Here is a 22,954-nt window from a genome sequence, read left to right as displayed (position 1 = left end):
AATGAAATTACATGTTAAATTGTGAATTTTTTTTTGTGTAGGAATATAATTCAAACATCCAGTAAATATCGTTTTTTGAACGTCTCGGCTGGAGCGATATAGCATTGGCGCCCTCTGGTGGGTAAAAGCAAAACTGCAGTTTGGGCTGGAGCAAAATCACGGGATGGGATCCATCGGTCTGTTTCGTATGATCTAAATTTAGATGAATACTATATTATTAATTAAATGTACTGGTAATGTTCCGTGCATATTTTCAACAAACTAAATTAAATTGATTGTAATTGGGTTTGATCGTCATGGTTTTAAAAGGAAAATGTATTATTTCGATTTGGTTCGATTAAAAGATATGATAAGGGATCGTCAAACAAAACAAACTGTGATAAACACCAATTTATTTGCAGATGTTTCATTATTTTACGAGCTCACCGGCCCATTTGACCAAAAAACCCCAATCTAGCTGTCTACGCATGCGCGCGGCCCGGCCTTGTCTGTTTCAGCACCGGGGTCACGTGATTCAGTCTCCCGTCGCCGCTGCACCGCGCGCTGCATCGCTTCACAGAAACAGCAGAGATGTCCGCGAGCTCCGCGTTCAGCGATGAGAAAGGAGGGTCGTCCGGTGAGCCCGAGTACGGCCACGACCCGGCCAGCGGGGGCATCTTCTCCACCGACTACAAGAGGTGAGACGCGTTGATGTCTCGTTACTACACCGGAGAATTTACCTTAGGCTACAGAAATCACAGACGGGGAGGCGCGCATGCGCGGATGAATCTGCTGGAATAACAAAAGATGATAAACACGATTCTGATTTTTTATTCAATAATTGATGGGTTGTGTGTGTGTCTGTTCGGTGTGATTTTACCTCGCGGGCAGTGTGTGTTTCGTTAATTCAAATAAACACACACACACACACACACACCGGTGGGGCCTGATCGGATCCCGATCCGATATGAAACGATCTGATCTGAGAGATCGTACGGGTGTGTTTGATAGTGTTAATCGAAGTGTTTGTTACACTCAAATGTTTAAGTTTACCGCTGTGTGTGTTTTTGGTGAAGCGTGTATTTGTGTTTCAGCACCGGCCGGTGGACAGCGCTCACCTCCACATATAATATCATTATGATTTCTGCGCTGTTTTCATATTCTCGACATGTGTTGTGGTGTTTATCTCAAGACTCTGTTTAGTCTGTTGACTGTGAAGATTTTGTATTGTTCTAGAGAAGTCTAAGATGTGTTATATGATATCTTATTGATACCCATCATACCTTAACGCATTTGGTAGATGGTTTTATCCAGTTAAATCCAAGTTTACATTTGATCCGTTTTTGTTTCTCGCGATATTTGAAGCTTTGACTAACGCCATAATGTATATTTACGTATGTTCCTCTATATAGCTCAACTCGAGCAATGCATTACCAGCAAATGTGAAGGGTTTGATCCACACATGAGCTTGAATGCAGTTTATGTCGATTTTGATATATTGTTATAATTTAACCTCACGTCATAATCAGATCTCTCTCTCTCTCTCTCTCTCTCTCTCTCTGGTCCACACCATCTGTTTACTGAACCATCTGTTTACTGATGGTGTGGACCAGTTTTGAGCAATGCTAGCTGCCAGTCTCTCCCTCTTTCTATGGTTATATTTAGAGGCAGCTGTTTTAGATCAATGTAGTTAGTGGGGAATATAATGGCTCTACTTGAGTTTGTGTGAGAGGCTGTTCATTTAACTGATGACTTCAGCTAGATTCAGCTAGATAGTGATTAAAACTTGCTTACATGTTGTTCTATCTAAATCTTTAGCTCTGAACTGTTTACATGCATTGATGTGATTTGTGTGTGTATATCAACGGAAAGTGTTCTCAGAATCAGATACTTTATTTTACAACTATTTTTCTGTGCAAGTAATTTTTCAAGGTTTTCATGCGTCAATACATTTTGTAATGACTATACCTTTGCCGTATTTCACCTGTACTCTTTATTGGGGTTTAACATGGTGGTTTTAACGTATTTGGGTATTTCTAAGTGATGGGACAATGCAGGGATAAGATCCGGCGTATTTGTTTGTACCTAAAGGAGGGGTTTCCCGGACAGGGCTTGAGCCTAGTCTCAGACTAATTTAAAGGTAAACTGTGTCTTGATCGAAAATGGCATATTTTAAAATATACATTTGGCAGAGGCTTTTATCCAAAGCGACTTACATTGTATTATACTATACATTTATACATAGGTTTGTGCAATCCCTTGGGATCGAACCCACAACGTTGTGTTGTTAATGCAATGCTCTTACCACTGAGCTGAAAGCTATATAAATATATTAGTGCAATTGTTTTGTCTCAAGATGCACATCACTAATGTTCTTTTGTCAAGTATGTTTTTAAAAACGATTTAAATATCCTAATTTAACTAAGGCCTAGTCCTGGTTTAAAATAATCCCTGTCCGGGAAACCACCACAAAATGTCTATTCTTAGCCAGGATTAAAGGGGTCATAACATTCTGTGTCTAAAAGATGCTTTCTATTTATGCTCACGAAGTGTATGCTCACCCAGACCTGCCTGAAACGCCTCCTGTAACCACACCCCCACAAATCTACATCAGTTAGTAGTATGACTGCCCAAATGTATACGCAAGTAAGGTATATGTACCTGTCAGTGCAATTGCTTTGGAACCTGGTGTTCTAAATATGGTAAGCGAAGTTACATTTCCGTCACACGCTTGCAGTATTCGACCAATCACTGGTTTAGCTGTCCGATCATAGCACACCTCGCTTTTCAGAACGATGAGCTTTGTAAAAAGTCAGTGCGTTTCAGAGAAGCTGGGCAAAGAGGAGATACAAACATACACGGTATGTGGAAAAGACTGCGTTTTTAACTTTAAATCATTTATACACATTGCATTACATCTAAAACAAACGATAATATTCGTTTTAGCCGAGTCAAATGACCAACCCCTTTATGAAGCAAAACACTAAACTGAAGCTTTTAGACATTCCGCCTGTTTTCCACCAGGGTGTGCTATAAGCCTTCAGTTGATGTCTTCAGATAGATTTTGCAGGTATTTTATATTTTCGTTTAATAGATATTTTATGATTTTTGTCAGAATTTATTTAAAAAAAAAGAATTATGGGTAAGTTTTTTCTATTTGTTAATTTGTGTACTAATTTGGAATCAAAATAATCTACTTAGTATATACTTTCTTAAAAATGTCCCTTTTAAGTGTTTCATAATCTTTAAAAAAATCAATATCTTTCTCTCCTTAATTTTTTCTCTGTTTTATAACCAAGGGGACATGGATAGAGACATATAAGGATTAACCAATATAATTAAAGGCATCGTCAATCGTCATAACCATCACGTCCTGTTAACTATTTTGTTATAATTATGTTGTCACACTTGCAAAAACAGGAAACTCTTTAGGATTTATAATATAATTCATAATAATATAATGTCAACCAAGCTGCAGTTGGGTTGTTTTGATTAAGTAATAATAACTAAATACAGCTAACTAATAAAATAAAACATAATCAAACCATGATAACACAATAAAAACATTATTTAAATTAGTTATCTGTTACGCAAATAATCTCTTCACATATAGAACTGCTGACACACATACAGAGCTGGATTAGTGTGTGTGTTGTGGCAGTTTTACTGGTCCCATGGTAAACATGAAGACTAGCGATTCTCACCTGCTGTTGCCTTGGCAACATGGCTTCCCGAACGGCTACTGTACCGCTCTTCATGTCTTCTGCTTTAGCAGCTGAATTAACAGAAAGCATCAGCATTGATCCACAGAGAATCACACTCAAATATTCATTTAACTGATTCTATGTTTGAGTTGAGGGAGCTTCAGGCTTGTCTGACACGTAGGAACGTCTGAAACAATTTGTCACTGTGCCGTGAATTCTGCATCTGTCTGTGAATTCAGCTTCTCTCTCCTCCATGTTGTTCAGACGCCACGTCAGATCTTTGAGAACCGAATCTGACTTCAGATCACACTGGTAATGCAATGTCATGTTGAGTGCATTGCATTGTGGGATACAGTATGTTGTCTCCTAGATTCAATGCAGTCTCATCTGCATATGAGATATGTCTTATAAGGAAAAGACTCAGAAAGCTCACAAATGTCTCCGTCATTAGAGTTTCAGAAGACATCTCAACAATGTCTCAACTTGAGCTCAGATTTGTCAACTCTGGAATGATGATGAACTCCAACATTTCTCATCAAATTTACCCAAATCCAGATTATGTTACCGCTAAAATCTACATTCATTTACACCTTCCTACTCTTCATGTGTTTTAACAATTACAGTCTCAATTGTTCCCATTTTTCTTCTTCCTGAAACGGTAGCTAGACAAGTGTCTGGAAGTGAATGTGTATTTGTGTATTTCTGCACTGATGGTTCCAGGCGTTAGGCTGTAAAAGCAAACAGCAGTAATGTTTGTGTATACGCCTGTGTGAGCACATCAAATCGGGGGTTTTCCTGCGAAAAAGCCTTTAGTGCTGCGTTTAGCTGAGTCATATCTGAGAGAGGGAGAGGTAATCGGCTGTTGCAGAAAATTTGATTGAAAAGAGGACGAGAGAGAGAAAATGTGTCAGGAGAGAGATAGTGTGTGCTTTTCCTGAGAGGCGGGGCTTGGTGTCGAGGGGGGCGGGGTTTGCTCTGCTGAACGATCCGAGCGGCGTGCGCACCACCATTTGGTCCTGAGCAGGATGAGAAGAGCTCTCTCCTTCAGAAGAGATAAAGAACAAGCTCTGGTTTCGTCATTTTTCATCTCAGGGCCATGACTGACACCTGAAACGTCTTCAGATCTCTATTCAGTCAGACTTGGTGGCGGATGCGTAGACCTGTGGATTGTGAGAGCTAGAGCTTGTTGGACAACTGTTGCTCTCGAGACGGATTCGACATATAAAGGTGTTTTAGCACAGGTGCACAGACATCTGTTGAGTCTTGGATTTTGCAGTTTCGGACCGGTGAAGTTTCATGACAGCTGACAAGATGACCACCATGCAGAGGTTGCTGCAGCTACCTGTGAATGCCGTGAATATTGTGAAGAGCGTGCAGGGGGCTGCTCAGGGTCAGGAGGAGCTCCTCAGCCCGGTGTTGACCCCAGACAGCGGACCTCAGAACTGGTACAACGCCGTCCAACCTGAAGAACTCAGACACCTGAGATCAGGGGGGACGGGGGGAGGCGGATGGGTGGAGGGAACCGATGAACGACCCGGGACAGAGGAGGGTACTAGCAGCATTCAGACGCAACCCTTACGGTATGCACACACATACACACGAGCGATAGAAAAGTGTGATGGAGTTTCATTCAAGTACGAGTGACGTCTCATGAAGATTTCAAATTCAGAACATTTTTATTGAGCAATTTTGTTTTGCTTAACGCGTCAACATTGTGTGAATAGCTTATTTGGACTTGCTTGAATGTGATTGGAAATGTGGGAGGTTAAATTGTGATCTGGGACTTTAAATGAGGTACGTGTGAGATCATTCCTAGAGGAAGATGAATTCAAATCAAATTTATTTTGATGGTGCTTTTCACAGTTTTGCATTGTTTCCACTCAAGAAAACAGGAAATTATGAAATGTTTATACATTTAATACATAAAACATGGCATTTCTCCAAATTTTAAGATGTAGATTGACAAAAACGAACAAAAAATTTGTGTGTTTGTCATCAACCGTTATCAGATCGTATGATAAGTGCTTGTCAGGCATGTTTTGTCAGATTCATAATAATAATACTATTGTTAAGAGTCTACATTTGCTCTCCATCTATTTTCAATTCTCTCCACGATAATCAATAGATCTCATGTGACGTTTCGCTCCTCTATGATCTTCTCAGCAGGTTGTTGTACCTGATGATCGTTTATGATTTTAAGCCTCTGATTGGTCTTTGATAGTCACATGTCCATATGTGACACAATAGGTTGTATAGAAGGTTGTGAGGAAGATCTTCCACACATATGCATGTGACACTGTGACTTCCAAACTGTGAAAAGATCAATGAGTATTGACTAAGATCATGTGTGCGTGTGTGAGAGAGAGAAACTCTGTGAAGTGTTCAATTATGAATAACATTAATAATGTAGATCTGAAAGTGTAGAAGGAGAAAAGATAAGACAGACATAAATCAGACTCTATATAAAGAAACGTTTCCCATTTAACTTGATATCAACATTATATTTTCAAGGAAGTGTTGTACGCTACTGCAGCTAACCACTCAAATGTGTATGACGCGACGCACACTGGCTTTGCGTTAAGAATTGCATCTTACATTTGAAACACAATTTTGCCTAAAATTCACAAAGCGTGAGTGTGTCCTATGTCTGGATGTGTTCTATCCCTGCTAAAGTTGCTGGTTTGTGCTAGTTTTTGTGATGATTTGGTGCTGGTAGGACACAATAGAGGACCGTTTGAAGAATGTTGATATCCAAACCACGTTGACTTCCACTGTATGGAAACAAAATCACTGAGACATTTCTCAAAATATCGTTTTTTTGTGTTCCACTGAAGAACGAGTCGTATAGGTTTACAGCCATGTGAGTTTGAATAAACGCTGACATCTTTCATTTCTGGGTAACTTTCCCTTCAAGTTGACGCTGTAAATATGTCCATCATGATCTACAATTCAGAATTGAATTCATTTGCTAAAAGCCTGTATGTAAATGAGTTTGCGGTTGCAAAAATAAACACTCTCTGAGATATGATGTCATGTTTTGTGCCCAACTGTGTCTGCATTAGCGAAGATGAGGACTTCTCTCTGATCACGACTCACAACCTGATTCTCACAGCATGACAGGGCACACACGAACACACAAGACAGACCTACCGACGCGTGGACGGATATGCCACCCCCGCTTTCTGCAACACGCCCGCACGGTGAACGATCACTCCTAACGTTGACTGCGCGTATACGCCACGTTGCAGTCCCTAATGAAAGTCACCGGGGGAATCTGTATCCAAAGATGTTTGTGTGGGGTGGGAAACGTTGGCAGGAAATCTATCCGCTGGAGTTTATTGCTCTGTTTGTTGCTGTGGAAACTAGAGAGCGAGACCTGGGTGCCTTTTAAGATATCGTAGTCGCTTCATTTTGGCGAAGGCGATGTGACAGGCACCCAGGAAATGTTTTAAATTAGTGAATTGTGTTATCTCTGACGAGTTTCACGCTAGAGCTTTCAGCTCGGCTTTGATGCAAAGGGTTCGAGTGAGTGAGGTCAGGCTGGCTCCAATTGGTCACTATCGTTGTGACATGTTCGTTGCGTCATCATCCATCGAGGCTGTTATGACTGCTATTCATTAATAATTAGAAAGAGAGATGGAGATTAATCCGGAGAAAGAGAGCCGTTTTGAGCTGATCTCTTGATACACACACACACCCTGGTCGCCCGCTAACACCCGCCGGCCAGACAGATAACCAGATCTCATCAGACGCATAGTGAGTGAATTCAAAGCAGGTGAGGGAGGGCATCACCTCTCCTTCATTACTTCCTTTTAAAAAGAGATTCATCACATGCATGTTGCTTAACTGCTGACGTCTGGATGCGGTTGCTATGGTAACGCGTCGATCTCAAAGAGATGGGGACAAGGGTTATGGCTTCAACTCTGTACAGAAGCTAAAAACAGAAGTTTAGATGGGCTCATATGTGCTTGGTTAAACCAGGATCAGATGTAGGATTTTGTGTCACTCAAGCCCGGTTTCTCAGACAAGGTTTAGCTTAAGTCAGGACTGTGGCTTAGTTAATTTAGGGTTTTACTAAAATGCTGTAGAAAAAAAATGACAGCTCTGCATCTTGAGGCAAAACAAAAGCACTGACATATTGTTAAATAAGTCAGGGCAAGTTATTTTCATTTAAGACAGCTCAAAATTAATTTTAGTGTGGGACTAGCCTTAAGCCTGGTCTATGAAACCGGAGCAGAGACGTACACTTCATTCATTTGGAATGAGTTTGCTTGTTTCATATTCATGTTTTATATTCATAATACTGTGATGCTGGTTATCTGAAATAAATGGGTTTGTCACCGATTTATTACAGATATCAGCTAATAGAGAACATACAGTACAGTCAATTTGGCATAAGAACTTAATTCATATTTACATTTATGCATTTGGCAGACCAAAGTGATTTACAGTGCATTCAAATTTTAAATTTCTTTATCAGCATGCTTATGTGATCTTTAAAAATGAGTTGAGACTTTTAGTCCATGCGAGTCCATTGAGGCCTTTTCTGTTAGTCTGCCTTTAAACACTTAAATCTGACTTTTAGCAGATAAACAATATACTCATATTTTATGTTCAGTAAAACTGCCTAAAATATTGATAACACATAATGAACTAAACACATTTTTTAGCACTGGTTTACTGCTGTGACATACAGTATTTTTTGTGTGTGTGTTTTTTGAATAATATGCGTTTTGTTTGATTACTGAATTGATATGAAATTCAATGGGTTTTCATATTTTAGATAATTGAAGCTTGACTTTCCTGACTAGAAAATAGCTGATACCATGATGGCCGCCTAGTGACTTGCATTAACAGACATTTTAAAGGGACAGTTCACCCCAAAATGAAACTTCTGTCATCATTGACTCACCCTCAAGATGTTCAAAACCTGTATAAATGTCTTCGTTATGCTGAACACAAAGGAAGATATTTCAAAGAATGTAAGCAGTTTTCAGTTCTAGCACATCATTCACTAGTAAAACATATATAAATGCTATATTTTAAATAATTTAGGAAAGAAAATAGTTCTGGGGCACCTTTGACTACCATTTCATTTTATTCGTAGTGAATGATTTGTGTGAACTGAAAATTGCTAACATTCTTGCAAATATCTTCCTTTGTGTTTAGCAGAACAAATAAATGTATACACGTTTGGAACAAGTAGAAGGTGAGTAAATGATAACAGAAGTTTCGTTTTTGGGTGAACTATCCCTTTAAAGAGACACCCCCCCAGAAAATAAAGAATAAAATAAAAAAGTTATTGGCTACCATAGTAGGAAAACTGACAATGGTAGACAAAAGTGCCACAGAACTGTTTGCTTTTGTACATTCTTCAAAATATCTTCTTTTGTGTTCAGCAGAACATGGAATTTATAAAGCATTTTTCCTTCCATGGTATTCAATGGTGACTAAGAACTGTTTGGTTATAAGCATTCTTCCAAATATCTTTGTTCATCAGAACAAAGAAACATACAGATTTGGAACAACTTGAGGGTGAAATAATAATTTTGGGGAGAACTGTCCCTTCAAGCTGACATTTAAAAATGGGTGTTATAAAATCTTTTTTTTACATTAAATAGATGTGTGTTTTTTGTGTTTGTCTTTATTTTCATTATCTATGAGTCCTGTACCACATTTATTTGTGTTAAACCTTTGATGGATGGTTTCATTTTATTCTCTGTTATCTACTTTCATGAATAACTGCAGGGCTCTTAAAGGGCCGGGAGTCTCCGAACGAGTCTCCTCAGTCTCGAGGTTGTTCTTACAACACTTTAACTTAGATATTATTGTATTAGATAGTATTATTATTATAGACTGAAACAATTGACAATATTGTTCTATCTTGTTTATATTTTCAGACATGATGACCTGAAAGAGATGTTGGACAGTAATAAAGACTCGCTGAAGCTGGAGGCCATGAAACGAATCGTTGCTGTGAGTTTTGCTTTTCTTATCTCCAAAACCACTTTGTGTAAATAGCAACCCCCTAACAACCACCTGTAAAGTCATGAGTGATACAGAGCTGTGCTGGGAAATCAGCGGTGAGTTTCATGGACCATTGGTCATAATATCCCAGCAGCCAATAGGAGATGTCACGTTTGGTTTTATAGGTGTAATAACGGAACCTGAGCAGACGTCAATAAATCAACCCACACATGAACACAGAAAATCGAATTAAAATCCTACAGGTTCACCATCAAATGTAGGAGTCGTGTTTGTGTGTCTGTGTTAACAGAATACTGTAATTGTGGTTGATAAATAAAGACGTGGTGGCTGTTTGTTTTGTGACTGAAGCGTGTGTGTGTGCGCTTGCATCAGGCAGCGTTTGGGCGAGCGTTTGGAAATAGGACAGGAATGCACAGCTTTTAATATTAATGAGTGGATTTAGTTTCTCTGTATTGTTGTGGATCAGATCAGGGCTGAAATATTTATCATCCAGACAGAGCTCAGTAGCCACAAACAGCAACCTGATACACATGAGGAACCAACAGCAGGTAGATGTGTCCATCTGAAGCCAAACCTGATCAAGAAGAAGCCAAAATGTTCTTTCTGAACACACATTCATTGTATTAATATATATTTTTAAATAGGTCCCGTCTCTGTAATGACTTCCCTTTTCATCTGCCGTCACCAGAACCTTTTATTTCTTTAACCCTTCACATCTTATAGGCACGTTTTACCTGTTTAATTCCTAATAGGACAAAATTAAAATCATTTTTTGTAGTTGTATTCTTGTGCTATAAAAAGGAATTTTTTCCAAAATGTCTTCTGGACACGTTTTTCATATACTGTACATTCAGTCACTTTATAAGTGTCTTAATAGTTTTAGCAGCTCTAAAAATAGTGAACTATAGTAGTTTTACCCCTACTAGTTATAAACAACATGCTTAAAGGTACAGTTTGTAGAAATCGCCACTAGTGGGCGAACGATCAAAACAACAACAATCTCGTCGCTTGATGACGCTGTGTAGAAGCGTTGAATGATGGGATATGTTGTCTTCAACTAAACCGCTGATGGTACCGCTGATACGTCAATCAGACGGGAACGAGAAATCATGTTAGTGGAAGAGGTAATGTAATAAAGTTTTATAAATGCTGCGTTTGATGAAATCATTTTATTTCGTCATAATAAATTAGACCAGAGTAATGTGGTTTAAAACTAAATTGTTAGTCATAGATGTTACAGTTATTGTCCAATTCGATGGTGTGATAACACTGCACCGTTTTAAGGGTTCAAATCAATCATAGTACAAGTTGTTTTGAAGGTAACCACATCATTTGCAATAATGCTAGATGGACGGTACAAACTACTTCTGCATCTGTCTTCGATAGTGTCACGCGATTGCTACGTCAGTAAAGGCGCTAACAAAGCGGATATGATGTCATTGACAGGCGACTAAACGACCCGGTCCACTGCTTAGAATGACGATTTTTAAAAGCAGTCGGAAACATTTGAGATATTGTAAGTACATAAGTAAACATTAGCCTAGTGGTTTTGGGATATTTGACTGCAAAATTCATACAAACTGTACCTTTAATGTTACAAAAAACTAATTGACCAAAACAAAGAAAAATGTAGTTCACGTAGAAGCCAACTTTCTAAAAACTTTTTATTTTGGATCTTTCCAAAACGGAACAATTTTTTTTTAACATTTGGTGCTGAAAGAGAAGAGAGAGAGAGAGAGAGAGAGAGACTAACCTTGAGCCATGTATTAGAAATTGGTTTATTTCACCTTATAAAATGCAGTCGTTTTTTCCCTCAAATATTCCCTGAGGCTGTGTTTAACTTCCTGCTCAAGTGTTCAGAGAGAGCGTGTGGATGTGTTTGGAATTCTCAGTTTGAGTTTTCTCATTTATGTGGTTCATTCTTTCATCAGAGTAATAGAAATGCTGTGTGTGTGTTTTCACACAGATGATCGCCCGGGGGAAGAACGCGTCTGATCTTTTCCCTGCGGTGGTGAAGAACGTGGCCTGTAAGAACATCGAGGTGAGTGTTGAACATAAGAGAAATATCGAAACAGGAAGTGACTCATGAACTTACAGGAAGTCAGCTTTTCAGGGTGTTAATAAATTGAATCTTGATTTTGATACTAGATGGCAGCGTAGTTTTGTTTGTGCTGAGTCAGGAAAACCCAATTACACACTTAATTAGTAGAGCTGTAGACACCCATGATATTGTGTGTTGGATTTGTGTTCTTTCTGAGATAATGTGTGTGTTTTCAGGTGAAGAAGCTGGTGTATGTGTATCTTGTGCGTTACGCTGAGGAACAGCAGGATCTTGCTCTGTTGTCCATCTCTACCTTCCAAAGAGGCTTAAAGGTCCTTAAACACACAACATCACTTTTTATTTAATATAACTGAATAAGACAAATGCACAAAAAGAGGATGTTTTCACGCACACACTTGTCCATTAAGAGGGAGTATGTTTGACTCTGCCCCCTATTGTCAGATGAGGGAAATACACCATTTAAAGCGTTAGTTCACCCCAAAATGAAAATTCTGTTATCATTCACTCAACCTGTATGACTTTCTGACTTCTGCGAAACACAAATAAGATATTTCGAAGAATGTTGACAACCGAAAACCGTTGGTCCCCATTGACTTGCATTGGTTTTGTGTCCATAAAGTGTAAGTCTATGGGGACCAACGGTGTGTGGTTACCAACATTCTTCTAAATGTCTTATTTGTGTTTTGCAGAAGAAAGAAAGTCACACAGGTTTAAAATGACAAAAGGGCGAGTAAATAATGACAGAATTTTACATTTTGGGGTAAACTATCCCTTTAACTCTTTAAATGGACAGTTCACCCAAAAATGAAAGTATGTTTATCCTTATCTCACCCATAAGATGTTTCAAACCTGTATTCATTTTTGTACTGCCGGACACAAAGAGACATTAAAGTATGTCAATTTTTCTTTATCACTCTCTTTTAATCACTGTGACCTATGACCCCTGACACAGGACCCTAACCAGCTGATCCGCGCGAGCGCCCTGCGTGTGCTGTCCAGCATCAGAGTGACCATCATCGTACCCATCATGATGTTAGCCATCAAAGAAGCCGCGTCTGATATGTCGCCATACGTCCGCAAGACAGCGGCTCACGCCATACCCAAACTCCACAGGTACCAAAAACAACCGTCCGATGTTTTCTATCCGACTATCTGCTCGCTTTACCCATCAGCGGCTTCGGTGTAGCTGGCAGACTTTTCAAACACAATGTTTTTCTCTCCCTGCAGTCTGGATCCTGACCAGAAAGATCAACTCATCGAAGTCATCGAGAAGCTATTAGCTGATAAAACCACAGTGAGTTACGGGTCCGTGAGATATAACGTTTGTTCCTAATGTGATCTCACACCTGAAGTGTGTGTCTTTGCGTGTCTCTAGCTTGTGGCTGGCAGTGTAGTGATGGCATTCGAAGAAGTGTGTCCGGACCGCATCGATCTCATCCACAAGAACTACCGTAAGCTGTGTAACCTGCTGATCGATGTGGAGGAGTGGGGTCAGGTGGTCATCATCAACATGCTCACGCGCTACGCCCGAACGCAGTTCCTCAATCCCAACATCAACGTGCGTATCAGAATTGTGCGTGTGTCAGGAGTGCGTGGACTTTCTCATCAAGTGCGTCTGTGTGTGCAGGAGTCTCTGTTGGAGGAGGGCGATGAGAAGTCGTTTTATGCTTCTGACGAGGAGGAAGAGGAAGAGAAGAAGGTCGAGGCATCCGCTCTGGCCAAGAGGAAACCGTATGTGATGGATCCGGACCACAGACTCCTGTTGAGAAACACTAAACCTCTGCTGCAGAGTCGCAACGCTGCCGTGAGTCTCTCATCCGTAACGCTTGTCTCTCTATCGCCACCTCTGTTTGAAACATAGAACTGAAGGGGACTTTATGTACTTTGTTTTTATAAATACATTTTTATTGCTGTTCTCAGCGTCTTATTTAATATTTATATTTTTAGGTTTGTTTAATTTGATAGTTTTTTTTGTTTAGAAGATTTGAAAACGTGGCGAAACTTTATGGGAAATCCCTATTTTTGTAGGTGGTGATGGCGGTTGCTCAGCTGTACTTCCATTTGGCTCCTAAAGCAGAGGTGGGCGTCATCGCTAAAGCTTTGGTCAGGTTAATGCGGAGCCACAGGTATATAACCACATACCACTTACAAACAAATACACGCACAGCTTAACAACTCAACTCCATCTGTAAAACAAACAAAACAAGGAAGTGGAGGGGTTATGGGTTCAACCTCTGATGAGACTGTGGTTCTTTTGGCGTGTCTGCAGATTATAAACATCATCCATTATTCACATCCGTCATTCCATTTTGCTTCCTTTCAAGTGTTTTGAAACTTCCAGTCCAAGAATATTAATCTATTTTGTTTATAGATTCAGAGTGTGATGCTTTTTAACTGGTTTTGAATACTGATGTTTCACTCTCGCGTCTTTGACTTTTGTTTCTCTGTAGTGAAGTGCAGTATGTCGTGCTTCAAAACGTCGCCACCATGACCATCAAAAGACGGGTAAGCTCACAACAAAACAGAAAACGCATGCGGCGGATCTTGTTGATCATTTACTAATGCGTGAAAAATGTCACAGATAGGAGAGTCTAAGAGCTGTTTTAAAATTTCATTTAATCGTTTCTTTATATAAAAATATGAAGTCTTTACTAAATATACTGGACGTGCACAGTTATCCTTCTTCAATTATATTTTGATAGATTGTCCTGCAGAGATTTTACAGTTTGACTCTTTATGAAAGATTGTCAAAGAGATCTCGATGGTTTGGAAGAATGACGTATAAAAAAAATTACTATTACCTTGCGAACTGAGGTGTTAAATTTGTTTGTTTTTTGTTGCAGGGAATGTTCGAACCGTATTTAAAAAGCTTTTATATTCGCTCCACGGACCCCACCCAGATCAAAGTTCTCAAGGTGAAATGACACTCAACTTACATTTGGCTTTGAAACACTTTTATTTGCATCTTATAACTGAATACAAGCAGAAATCTGAAACAACTTATATACTTTTTTTGGAATAAAGCTGGAAGTTCTGACTAATTTGGCCAATGAGACAAACATCTCCACCCTCCTGAGAGAATTTCAGGTACTATTGTGCCTTTTCTTTAGTTATGTATTTATTTTCGGTGTGTGTATATGATATATAGGAATAGTTGACATCGATCTGTTTCTATGTTTGTGCCACAGACGTACATTAAAAGCATGGATAAGGATTTCGTAGCCGCGAGCATTCAGGCCATCGGTCGCTGTGCTACAAACATCGGTGAGGTCAGAGACACCTGCTTGAACGGCCTCGTCCAGCTGCTCTCCAACAGAGACGGTGAGAACACGCAATTAAAAATAAAACTGGTGTGATGCACCCTGTGCGTGTCTCTGAAAATGTCCGGTAAGATCTTATGTGCATGTGTGTGTGTGTTTAGAGTTGGTTGTAGCTGAATCTGTAGTGGTGATCAAGAAACTCCTGCAGATGCAGCCCGAGCAACACAGTGACATCATCAAGCACATGGCCAAACTCATCGACAACATCCAGGTACCGTTCCCATCATTAACCTCGCTCGTTAAACACGCTGGTATCCATTTTTGCAGTCCTGACTGTGTGTCATGTGTAAGGTACCGATGGCCCGTGCCAGCATCCTCTGGCTCATCGGCGAATACTGTGAGCACGTCCCCAAAATCGCCCCAGATGTCTTGAGAAAAATGGCCAAGAGCTTTACGAACGAAGAGGACATTGTCAAACTTCAAATCATCAATTTGGCAGCCAAACTGTATCTGACCAACTCAAAGCAGGTGAGAACCTTTCACACACATTTCCTGTCAAGTGTGACACAATTTGCAATTTTTGTATCTCGTTGTCTTACAGACTAAACTGTTAACACAGTACGTGCTGAACCTGGCAAAATACGACCAAAACTATGACATCAGAGACCGCGCTCGGTTCATCCGCCAGCTGATCGTGCCTACCGATAAGAGCGGTGCTCTCAACAAATACGCCAAGAAGCTTTTCCTCGCCCTCAAGCCCGCTCCTGTCCTGGAGTCTCCGTTTAAAGGTAGGATCACGGCATAAAATGATGTAGAAAGACAAGAAAAACAATCGAAATACCAACAAAATGTGTTTGTTTGGCAGACAGAGATCATTTCCAGCTGGGATCACTGTCTCACCTTCTCAACGCTAAAGCTTCCGGATATCAGGAGCTGCCCACCTGGCCCGAATCGGCGCCCGACCCGTCCGTGCGCAACGTGGAGGTGAAGGATTCAGTGTGTGCAGGGCGAACAGTTCTGACAGGGTTCAGAGGCCGCAGGGGTGCTTCTTCAACTGACCACCAGAGGGAGCATCAACATGCAAGACCTCCCAAAGAAACGCCCTCCTCGCTCATTAGCATAACTCCACCCTCATAGTGCATAAAATCACACACTCTGCATTTCAATGGGGTGGTAGCTATTCATACCGCAATCCTATTGGTTGCTTCCTCGAATGAAAGAGATTGGGATTGGTGCGTGGGTTTTTCCGCCATGCACTTGTTATTTAGAGCTGTATAACGTAGAGTATATTCGAGCGAAGTGTTCAGCGTAATAAAACCCTAAATCATTCTCAGACGGGACTACCTGGTTCTCGATTTGAGTTAAAAAACATTCATTGATCAAAGCATATGCATGAGATCCGAGGTCTTACGCTACAGTCAGGGGCTCCAGCTTCAGGTTTTTGTCTGTAGGATGTTTACATTTGTTATTTTATAAATCCATCATTCACAGAGCAGATTTCACCGCACCCCTGTTTGCCCACTTGTTGACAGTGTTATCTCTCTGTCTCTGCCCACAATGCATTGCAGCAAGAGGAATACATAGCCAACAGCGAGGGCCGAATCGGCCTTCTTGGAGATTGGAGAGAGGTGCCCGCAAGAGTGCAGTGTCTTCTCTCTCTCGCTGATCTTTGTGCAGTCCAGTTTGACCTTCTTGCATTGAAGTGTGTGTGAAATCTGCTGAACTACGAATCCGTTTTCAGCCGTACAAACCATCACATCAGCAAAATCCATATTAACGTCGCACTTCCATTTCTGCGACACCAAATGCTCAGCAAAGCATCCAAACATCACGCGAATACAAATTTGCTGTTAATACGTAATTAAACATTACCGGTGGAGTATATGAGAGACATCATTTGCAGGGAAAATTCACTAAACGGTTGCAAACACTGTTTTAATTGTGTAAAAACAAACATGATTTCCTTGATTAGGCCCCTCCCTCTTTTTGACGTCACTGTTTTTTTATGAATTTGATTTCTAACCGATCTGTGAGATTAAATGGAGTGCAAATGCTTAAATCTAATGAAAAAAAAAGTCAGAAATCTCATAAATGTCTCTGTCATTAGAGTCACTGAAGAGATATCAACAATGTGTTAAACTGAGCTCCGATTTGTCAAGTGTCCGATCAAAAGTCAAGATATGAACTCAAACACATTTCTCATCAAATTTACCCGAATCCAGATTGTTTTCCCTCTACAACCTACATTCATTTTACACCTCCATACTCTTCATGTGTTTTAACAATTACACTCCAATGGGATTTGAGCATCTATCAGTGAATGCAATTCATCTTTAGTGAATTCCCCCCAAAGTTTCCATTGCTTTGACTGAGACTAACTTAAAGAAATATTCACGTGTAAGAGACCGAGTATACCTGCTGATCTGTTGAAAAGTGCAACTTGATTCCTTGTGTGTACTTTGAAATCTTTTCTTTATTTTCTGTTCTTTCCTTTCCTCTTCTTCTGGCCATCTCACAGCATCACTCTTGCGTTTCTTTTGTTTCTTTCTCGTTTGCCAGGTTATTAGACTGCTCGAAAGAGTCACCACTTTAACCAGCGTGAGTCCGTCAGTCACCCTTAGCGTCAGACCCAAGAGCTTTTGCCACCAGCTTAGTCTAGCGTCTGTTCTGTGCTAGATCAGCCTTTCCCTTTCCTCAGCCCCTGCTCTACGAATTAACTCAGAATCCTCACCAAAACATCGAGGACGACCTACAGCGCTGATGCTCAATTTCAACCATTCCTGATTTACTTAACATGCAAATAGTACTAAAAACGTCCACGCAAATTGACGTCTAACTCAATGATTCGGTGCTGGAGGTCGTTTTGTGTTTTTGAGGATATGATTTTTTTGTGATGTTTAAGCATACACGATAAGAAAATTAATGTGGCCATGAATGCACGACCTTCGCAGCTACAGAGACCAAGCGCTGGCCTCGGGAACAGAGTTTTGTTATTAACGTATAAGTGTAAAAGAACACACTGCTTGCAAAGAGGCATTCATGGCCGTTTCGGATATTTCTGCCTGATTTCAGGATCTGGTTTGACTCTGAATCTTGGTCCTTTCGCAGATTCCAGATTGGAGCAAATGCACGAGCCGGAAAGATCGGAAGGAGAAGAAAGTGGAGAAGCCGTTCTATTCCGATTCGGATGGGGAATCAGGACCGACCGAATCTGCGGATAGCGGTAACCACGGAGACAACAACATCCTGTCTATAATGAATAAAGCATCACTGCCGTCTTTATTTTCAGTACAAATGTCGAAACATTTTTGCTTAGAACAAGAGAAAATATCTGCTGAGGTGCAAGAACAAAAAAAGTCTTATTCTGTATTTATTATATTTTTTATGCATAAACTTGATAGTAAATATACCTTTTAGAAGATAAAAAATATTTTGCCTAACTTGATTCAAGAATTTTTCAATATTTGTGCAGAAAAATAAGATTTAAAACATATTTTATTAAATTTTCAAATGTAAAATCTCTACTCTAATATAGACGATACTTTTTTGTATTTGATCACAGAAATTTTGAGGTGAACTTTGATTTTGTTGAGTATCTAAAAACGTTCCCTTGCTAGGTATCTCATTAGAGTTTGTAGCAGATCTACATATATTTTGTGGGGTTTCTTTTCATTCTAGAGTCAGACTCGGGCAGCGGGTCGGAGAGCGTTAGCGGCAGCGATGAGAGCGCTTTCGGTTCAGAAAGTGAGGAGAGCGGAGATGAAACCGAGTCAGATGAGGAAGAAGAGGAGGAGGAGAAGATAAAGAAAAAAAGGGTGGAGAAAACCAAAGCAAAGAAACCGGTGGTGGAGAGCGCAGAGAGGTCTTGTACATTTACTAGAAACACTAATGGCTGGAATACACTACAAGACTTTTAAAATCTGAACTGATTTTTTTTAACTAGACATCATACGCTTGCAGACTTTTGAAAATGTCAGATTCACACACTAGCTGATCAAATCTGCAGACTGGCACAGACTTTCTGCAACAGGCCCAGACTGAAAATCTGAGCAAAATTCTTGTAGTGTATTTTAGCCTTAAGACAATCTGAATTGACACGAGAATTAGCTCAGAGTGTTTCCATTCATTCTCACAGTGAACAGAGCAGCGGCGCAGAGGACAGGAAACGCTGCAAGAAGACGGGAAAAGATCGAAAAAGCGCTTCAGAGTCAGAGAGCGAATCAGAAAGCAGCGAATCAGAAGAGGAGTCAGAGGACGAATCAGAAGAGGAATCAGAGTCCGACGCTGACATCAGAAAGAAGAAGGTTGGACTTTCTCTCACATAAGCGAGTAAACATATAGTTTTGACTTCTTGCTCTTCATCTGTTTTTATTTCCGTTTCATTCAGGCACCCGCAAAACAGCCGCCCAAACAACCAAAAAAAGTAAACAAGAAAGAATCGCAAGAAATGTCTTTGCTGGATCTGGATGATTGTGAGTTCAAATGTTTTCAGATTTAAAACCAAATACCTGAATGTCTAAAACGATCTTAATCACAGATCCGTCTCTTTCAGTCGAACCGACCCCAGCATCGGCTCAGGTGACACCAGTCAACTTTCTGTCCAGCAGTTTGGTGTCTGATCTGGAGGGTTTGTCATTAACCGACACCATTCTGGCACCAAGTGTGAGTTTTGTAAACTCACGTTATTCTCGCGACTCTATTTAAATGGTATAAATATTCCAACTTTGCTCTTCTCTGACAGACCATCGCTCAGTCTGCTACAATGAAAATGTGTGAACTCCTGCACCGCATAAGAGGCGAGGGTCTTGCCGTTGAATACTGTTTCAGCCGGCAGCCCTTCGGCCCCGACCCCAACATGGTGGCCGTCCAGATCCAGTTCACCAACAACACCACCTCAGAGACTAAAAACATTCACATCGAAGAGCCCAAACTTCAGTCGGGAATGAGGATCAGAGAGTTCTCTGAGATCGGTCTGTCCACGCTTGGGTTCATTCACAGGGTGTTTCTTTTTCCAGAGGAATAATTTAGAGTTCATTGTTGTTCTGTGTGTTTGCTTTCCTTCAGAGTTGATGCCGGCAGGTGAATCGGTAACAGTAGTGATGGGCATAGATTTCTGTGACTCGACGCAAGCGGCAAACTTCCAACTGTGGTGAGAACTAGCTTCAAATTAGCTTAAGATGCTAAAGGCCGTGGCTCCAGTTGAGCAAAAAAACACGTTTGATCTAATAATCATGGGTCATCATCTAGAAGCCATGTTATACCAACAAAACATCAGCATCTGGTTTTGGTGGATTTCCGACAGGCTTAAATGTATCTAATTTATGCGAAACCACATCATGGTCTTGATTTGCTATGATGTTTACTCACACATTTGCTTTGTTTTAGCACCCACACCCGCAAGTTCTTCGTTTCAATCCAGCCTCCCGTCGGGGAGTTAATGGCGCAAGTGTTTCTGACAGAAAATGATTTCAAGAAGGAACAGGGTGAGCAACAACTTCAACTTTATCAACTTACTTAAAGGTCATCATTTATTCACCCTCATGTCTTTCAAAACAGAAAAGAAGATATTTTGAGAAACGTTTTGTGTCCATACAAGGGAAGTCAATGAGGTGAACGATGATGAAAGAATGTTCATTTATGGTTGAGCTATATCTTTAATCATCCACAAACTTTCTTTTGAATGTTAAAGTGGTGAATAAATCCATTATTGCTTATTTTCAATCTCGATAATTTTTAAATGTCGATGCAGAAGTCGCTCTGAAATTTTTGAAGTGTACATTAGAAGAACAGAAACTCTATAATGTCTTTTTAAGTCTCTCATGAAAAACGTTTCATGGTTTCCGGACGTTCCTAATTACAAGTTTAGAAAACCAAATTACAACTTGACTTTTTGTGATTTCGGTTGCAATAGGAATTGACCAAGTTTATATTTGACTCCTTTATAGTTTTGACAGAGCCAGGAAGCTTGTTCAACAAAAACATCAAACCTAAAATTTATTTTCACACAGTTTAACTTAATATTTTTACAAACTCGTGTTGTTTCTTTCCTGTTGGGTCATTTTGTTGCTATCCAATAGAGAATCTATCGAATGGTAAGTTTCTGTAGCCGAATAGATTAGCATTTACACTCCCTTCCTTTTCCCTTTAACACAAAGTCACAAAGTCACACCCCCTTGCTCTCGTTCTATAAGTGACTATGCTTCTAGCCGCCCTTACTCTTATCTCCAGCTATCGCCTTGGCGACCGTTACCATGACTGTATCTCCTCACGGCAAGTCAAGGTGACAACGTGCTGCATCTCACTAGGAATGTGCCGTCCACACAATGATGGATCACAAACCATCGTGACTTGAAGCCCAACACTCCCGCCTTACATTTTCACAATAAAAAAAGAACATTGTAACTTTAGTTTTGTGCCGACTTTAGTTTCAGTAATGCACCCACGTTCCCTTAAAATGTTGACGGCTCACTAGGTTTTGAAACAGATCTGTTTAAGCTCATCTCGTGGTATGTATTAAGCTTGCTCTCTCTCTCTCTCTCTCTCTCTCTTAAAGGTAAACTAATGGGAATGAATGAGATCTCGGAGAAGTTAACCCTTGGAGAGAAATGTGTGAATGAGCATGTCATCGTTGAAAGAGTCACGGCCACTGCCAACTTAAGCCGAGTGCCCTGCGGTTCGGATAAAGAGTGCAGGTAACATCCAAAAGACCATTTCAGTCCAGTTTAAATATCACCTGTGACCCAAGATGATAGTCTGTTATTAAATCTTGTACATTTTATTTCTATTCTTTGCATTTCTCTGCTTTTTCTCCACTTGGTTTCTGTTATCCTTGCCTGTGATCTTTTGAACTTCATCTCAGTTCTCCTCCGACTCCTCCCCCTTCTCCGCCTGTTCACAGATTCGCAGGTAAAACCGTCAGCAGCGGCTGTCTCGTGCTGGTCACCGTTGCCGTAAAGGAAGGAAGGGGAGCTCAGTTAACGGTCAACTGCGAGAAGATGGTCATCGGCACAATGCTGGTTAAAGATATCCTACAGGCCCTCACGCAGTGATGACGCCCCTGCAGTCCAGACCGTCCTATTGCTGCCTAGCACATTTATTTGCAGCTGTGTGTGTGTAAATCTGCCATGTATGGACCGGCTCGTAGCATCAAAAATCAAACCTACAGTGAGAGGCATCGGGTCTTTTGTTACAGTTTGTTCAGTGTATGTTGCATGAGATCAAAACAGCTGAACACCAGTCAGGGAGGTCAGAGATATATTTTAGTGTGGATTAGATGTTACATTTAGGATCAAAAAACGAAAGGAGAGAATTATTCAAAAAACCTTAAATACATTTTATTCTTATTCATTTGGCCACATGGTACCCAGTTCATGGATTTATAAAGCCATTTTTCCTTTGAGTTTGTGTCAACCACCGGTCCAAATACTTGCACTGCACAGTAAACATTTTATATAAACATAATTCATGTTTCTAACCATATCAAACTGGTTACACTATACAAACATTAACCTTCTAGAGCATATTAGTATAATAAACAACCTTCTAACCTTACATCCAATAAATCCAGATATAGATGGATATACAGTTTTTACATATTAGAATTGACTGCCGTTATCTCAAATACAATGTTGTAGCATTTTCAATCTCCCTGAAAAGAAAGTGTATGTCTTTATTGTTTCTTTTAAAACATGTTCATTTTCTGCTGAAAGCATTGCTTGTAGTTTAAACTTTGGATTTTTTTTATCTCAAAAAAAATAGTTATGATGATGTGCTTGTGTGCATAAACCTGATCCTCCTCCACTAGGTTCAAAATCCAGTTTTGCTTTGTCCTCTCTGTGTGACTGTGGGAATATCACGTGTTCTTTGAATATTATATCTCTATTTATTTTAAAGAGTTTTAAATGTCAATAAAGAAGAATGTGCACCGGATTGGACATATTGTGGTTGTTGAATATGCATTT

At 40.1% G+C, this 22,954-nt stretch overlaps 1 protein-coding gene across 4 annotated transcripts; it reads left to right on the top strand.

Annotated features, from left to right (window-relative positions):
• The first annotated feature begins 492 nt into the window (after window positions 1–492).
• LOC130414603 (AP-3 complex subunit beta-2) lies at window positions 493–22,922 on the top strand. Of its 4 annotated transcripts, none has more exons than XM_056740578.1 (27): window positions 493–677; window positions 9,584–9,659; window positions 11,638–11,712; window positions 11,949–12,044; window positions 12,686–12,846; window positions 12,961–13,027; window positions 13,109–13,291; window positions 13,361–13,537; window positions 13,762–13,859; window positions 14,184–14,238; window positions 14,577–14,648; window positions 14,758–14,820; window positions 14,922–15,054; window positions 15,155–15,264; window positions 15,345–15,521; window positions 15,595–15,781; window positions 15,859–15,977; window positions 18,102–18,216; window positions 18,672–18,855; window positions 19,129–19,297; window positions 19,381–19,465; window positions 19,546–19,655; window positions 19,735–19,963; window positions 20,058–20,142; window positions 20,379–20,476; window positions 21,547–21,685; window positions 21,853–22,922. In XM_056740578.1, the coding sequence occupies exons 1-27, from the start codon at window positions 571–573 to the stop codon at window positions 22,040–22,042; spliced, it is 3,360 nt and encodes a 1,119-aa protein (XP_056596556.1). In that variant the 5' UTR covers window positions 493–570; the 3' UTR covers window positions 22,043–22,922. The 4 variants fall into 4 exon arrangements, with proteins under 4 accessions (XP_056596556.1, XP_056596557.1, XP_056596554.1 ...); XM_056740579.1 differs by having other exon boundaries at window positions 495–677; window positions 21,892–22,922; XM_056740576.1 differs by lacking the exon at window positions 493–677 and adding an exon at window positions 4,711–5,263 and having other exon boundaries at window positions 21,892–22,922.
• Window positions 22,923–22,954: the final 32 nt, after the last annotated feature.

The sequence above is a fragment of the Triplophysa dalaica genome, chromosome 24 (assembly GCF_015846415.1).
Source record: "Triplophysa dalaica isolate WHDGS20190420 chromosome 24, ASM1584641v1, whole genome shotgun sequence".
Taxonomy (NCBI): Eukaryota; Metazoa; Chordata; class Actinopteri; order Cypriniformes; family Nemacheilidae; genus Triplophysa; species Triplophysa dalaica.
The sequence above is the reverse complement of the archived record's forward strand: the minus strand, read 5'-3'. Positions and strand labels throughout refer to the sequence as shown.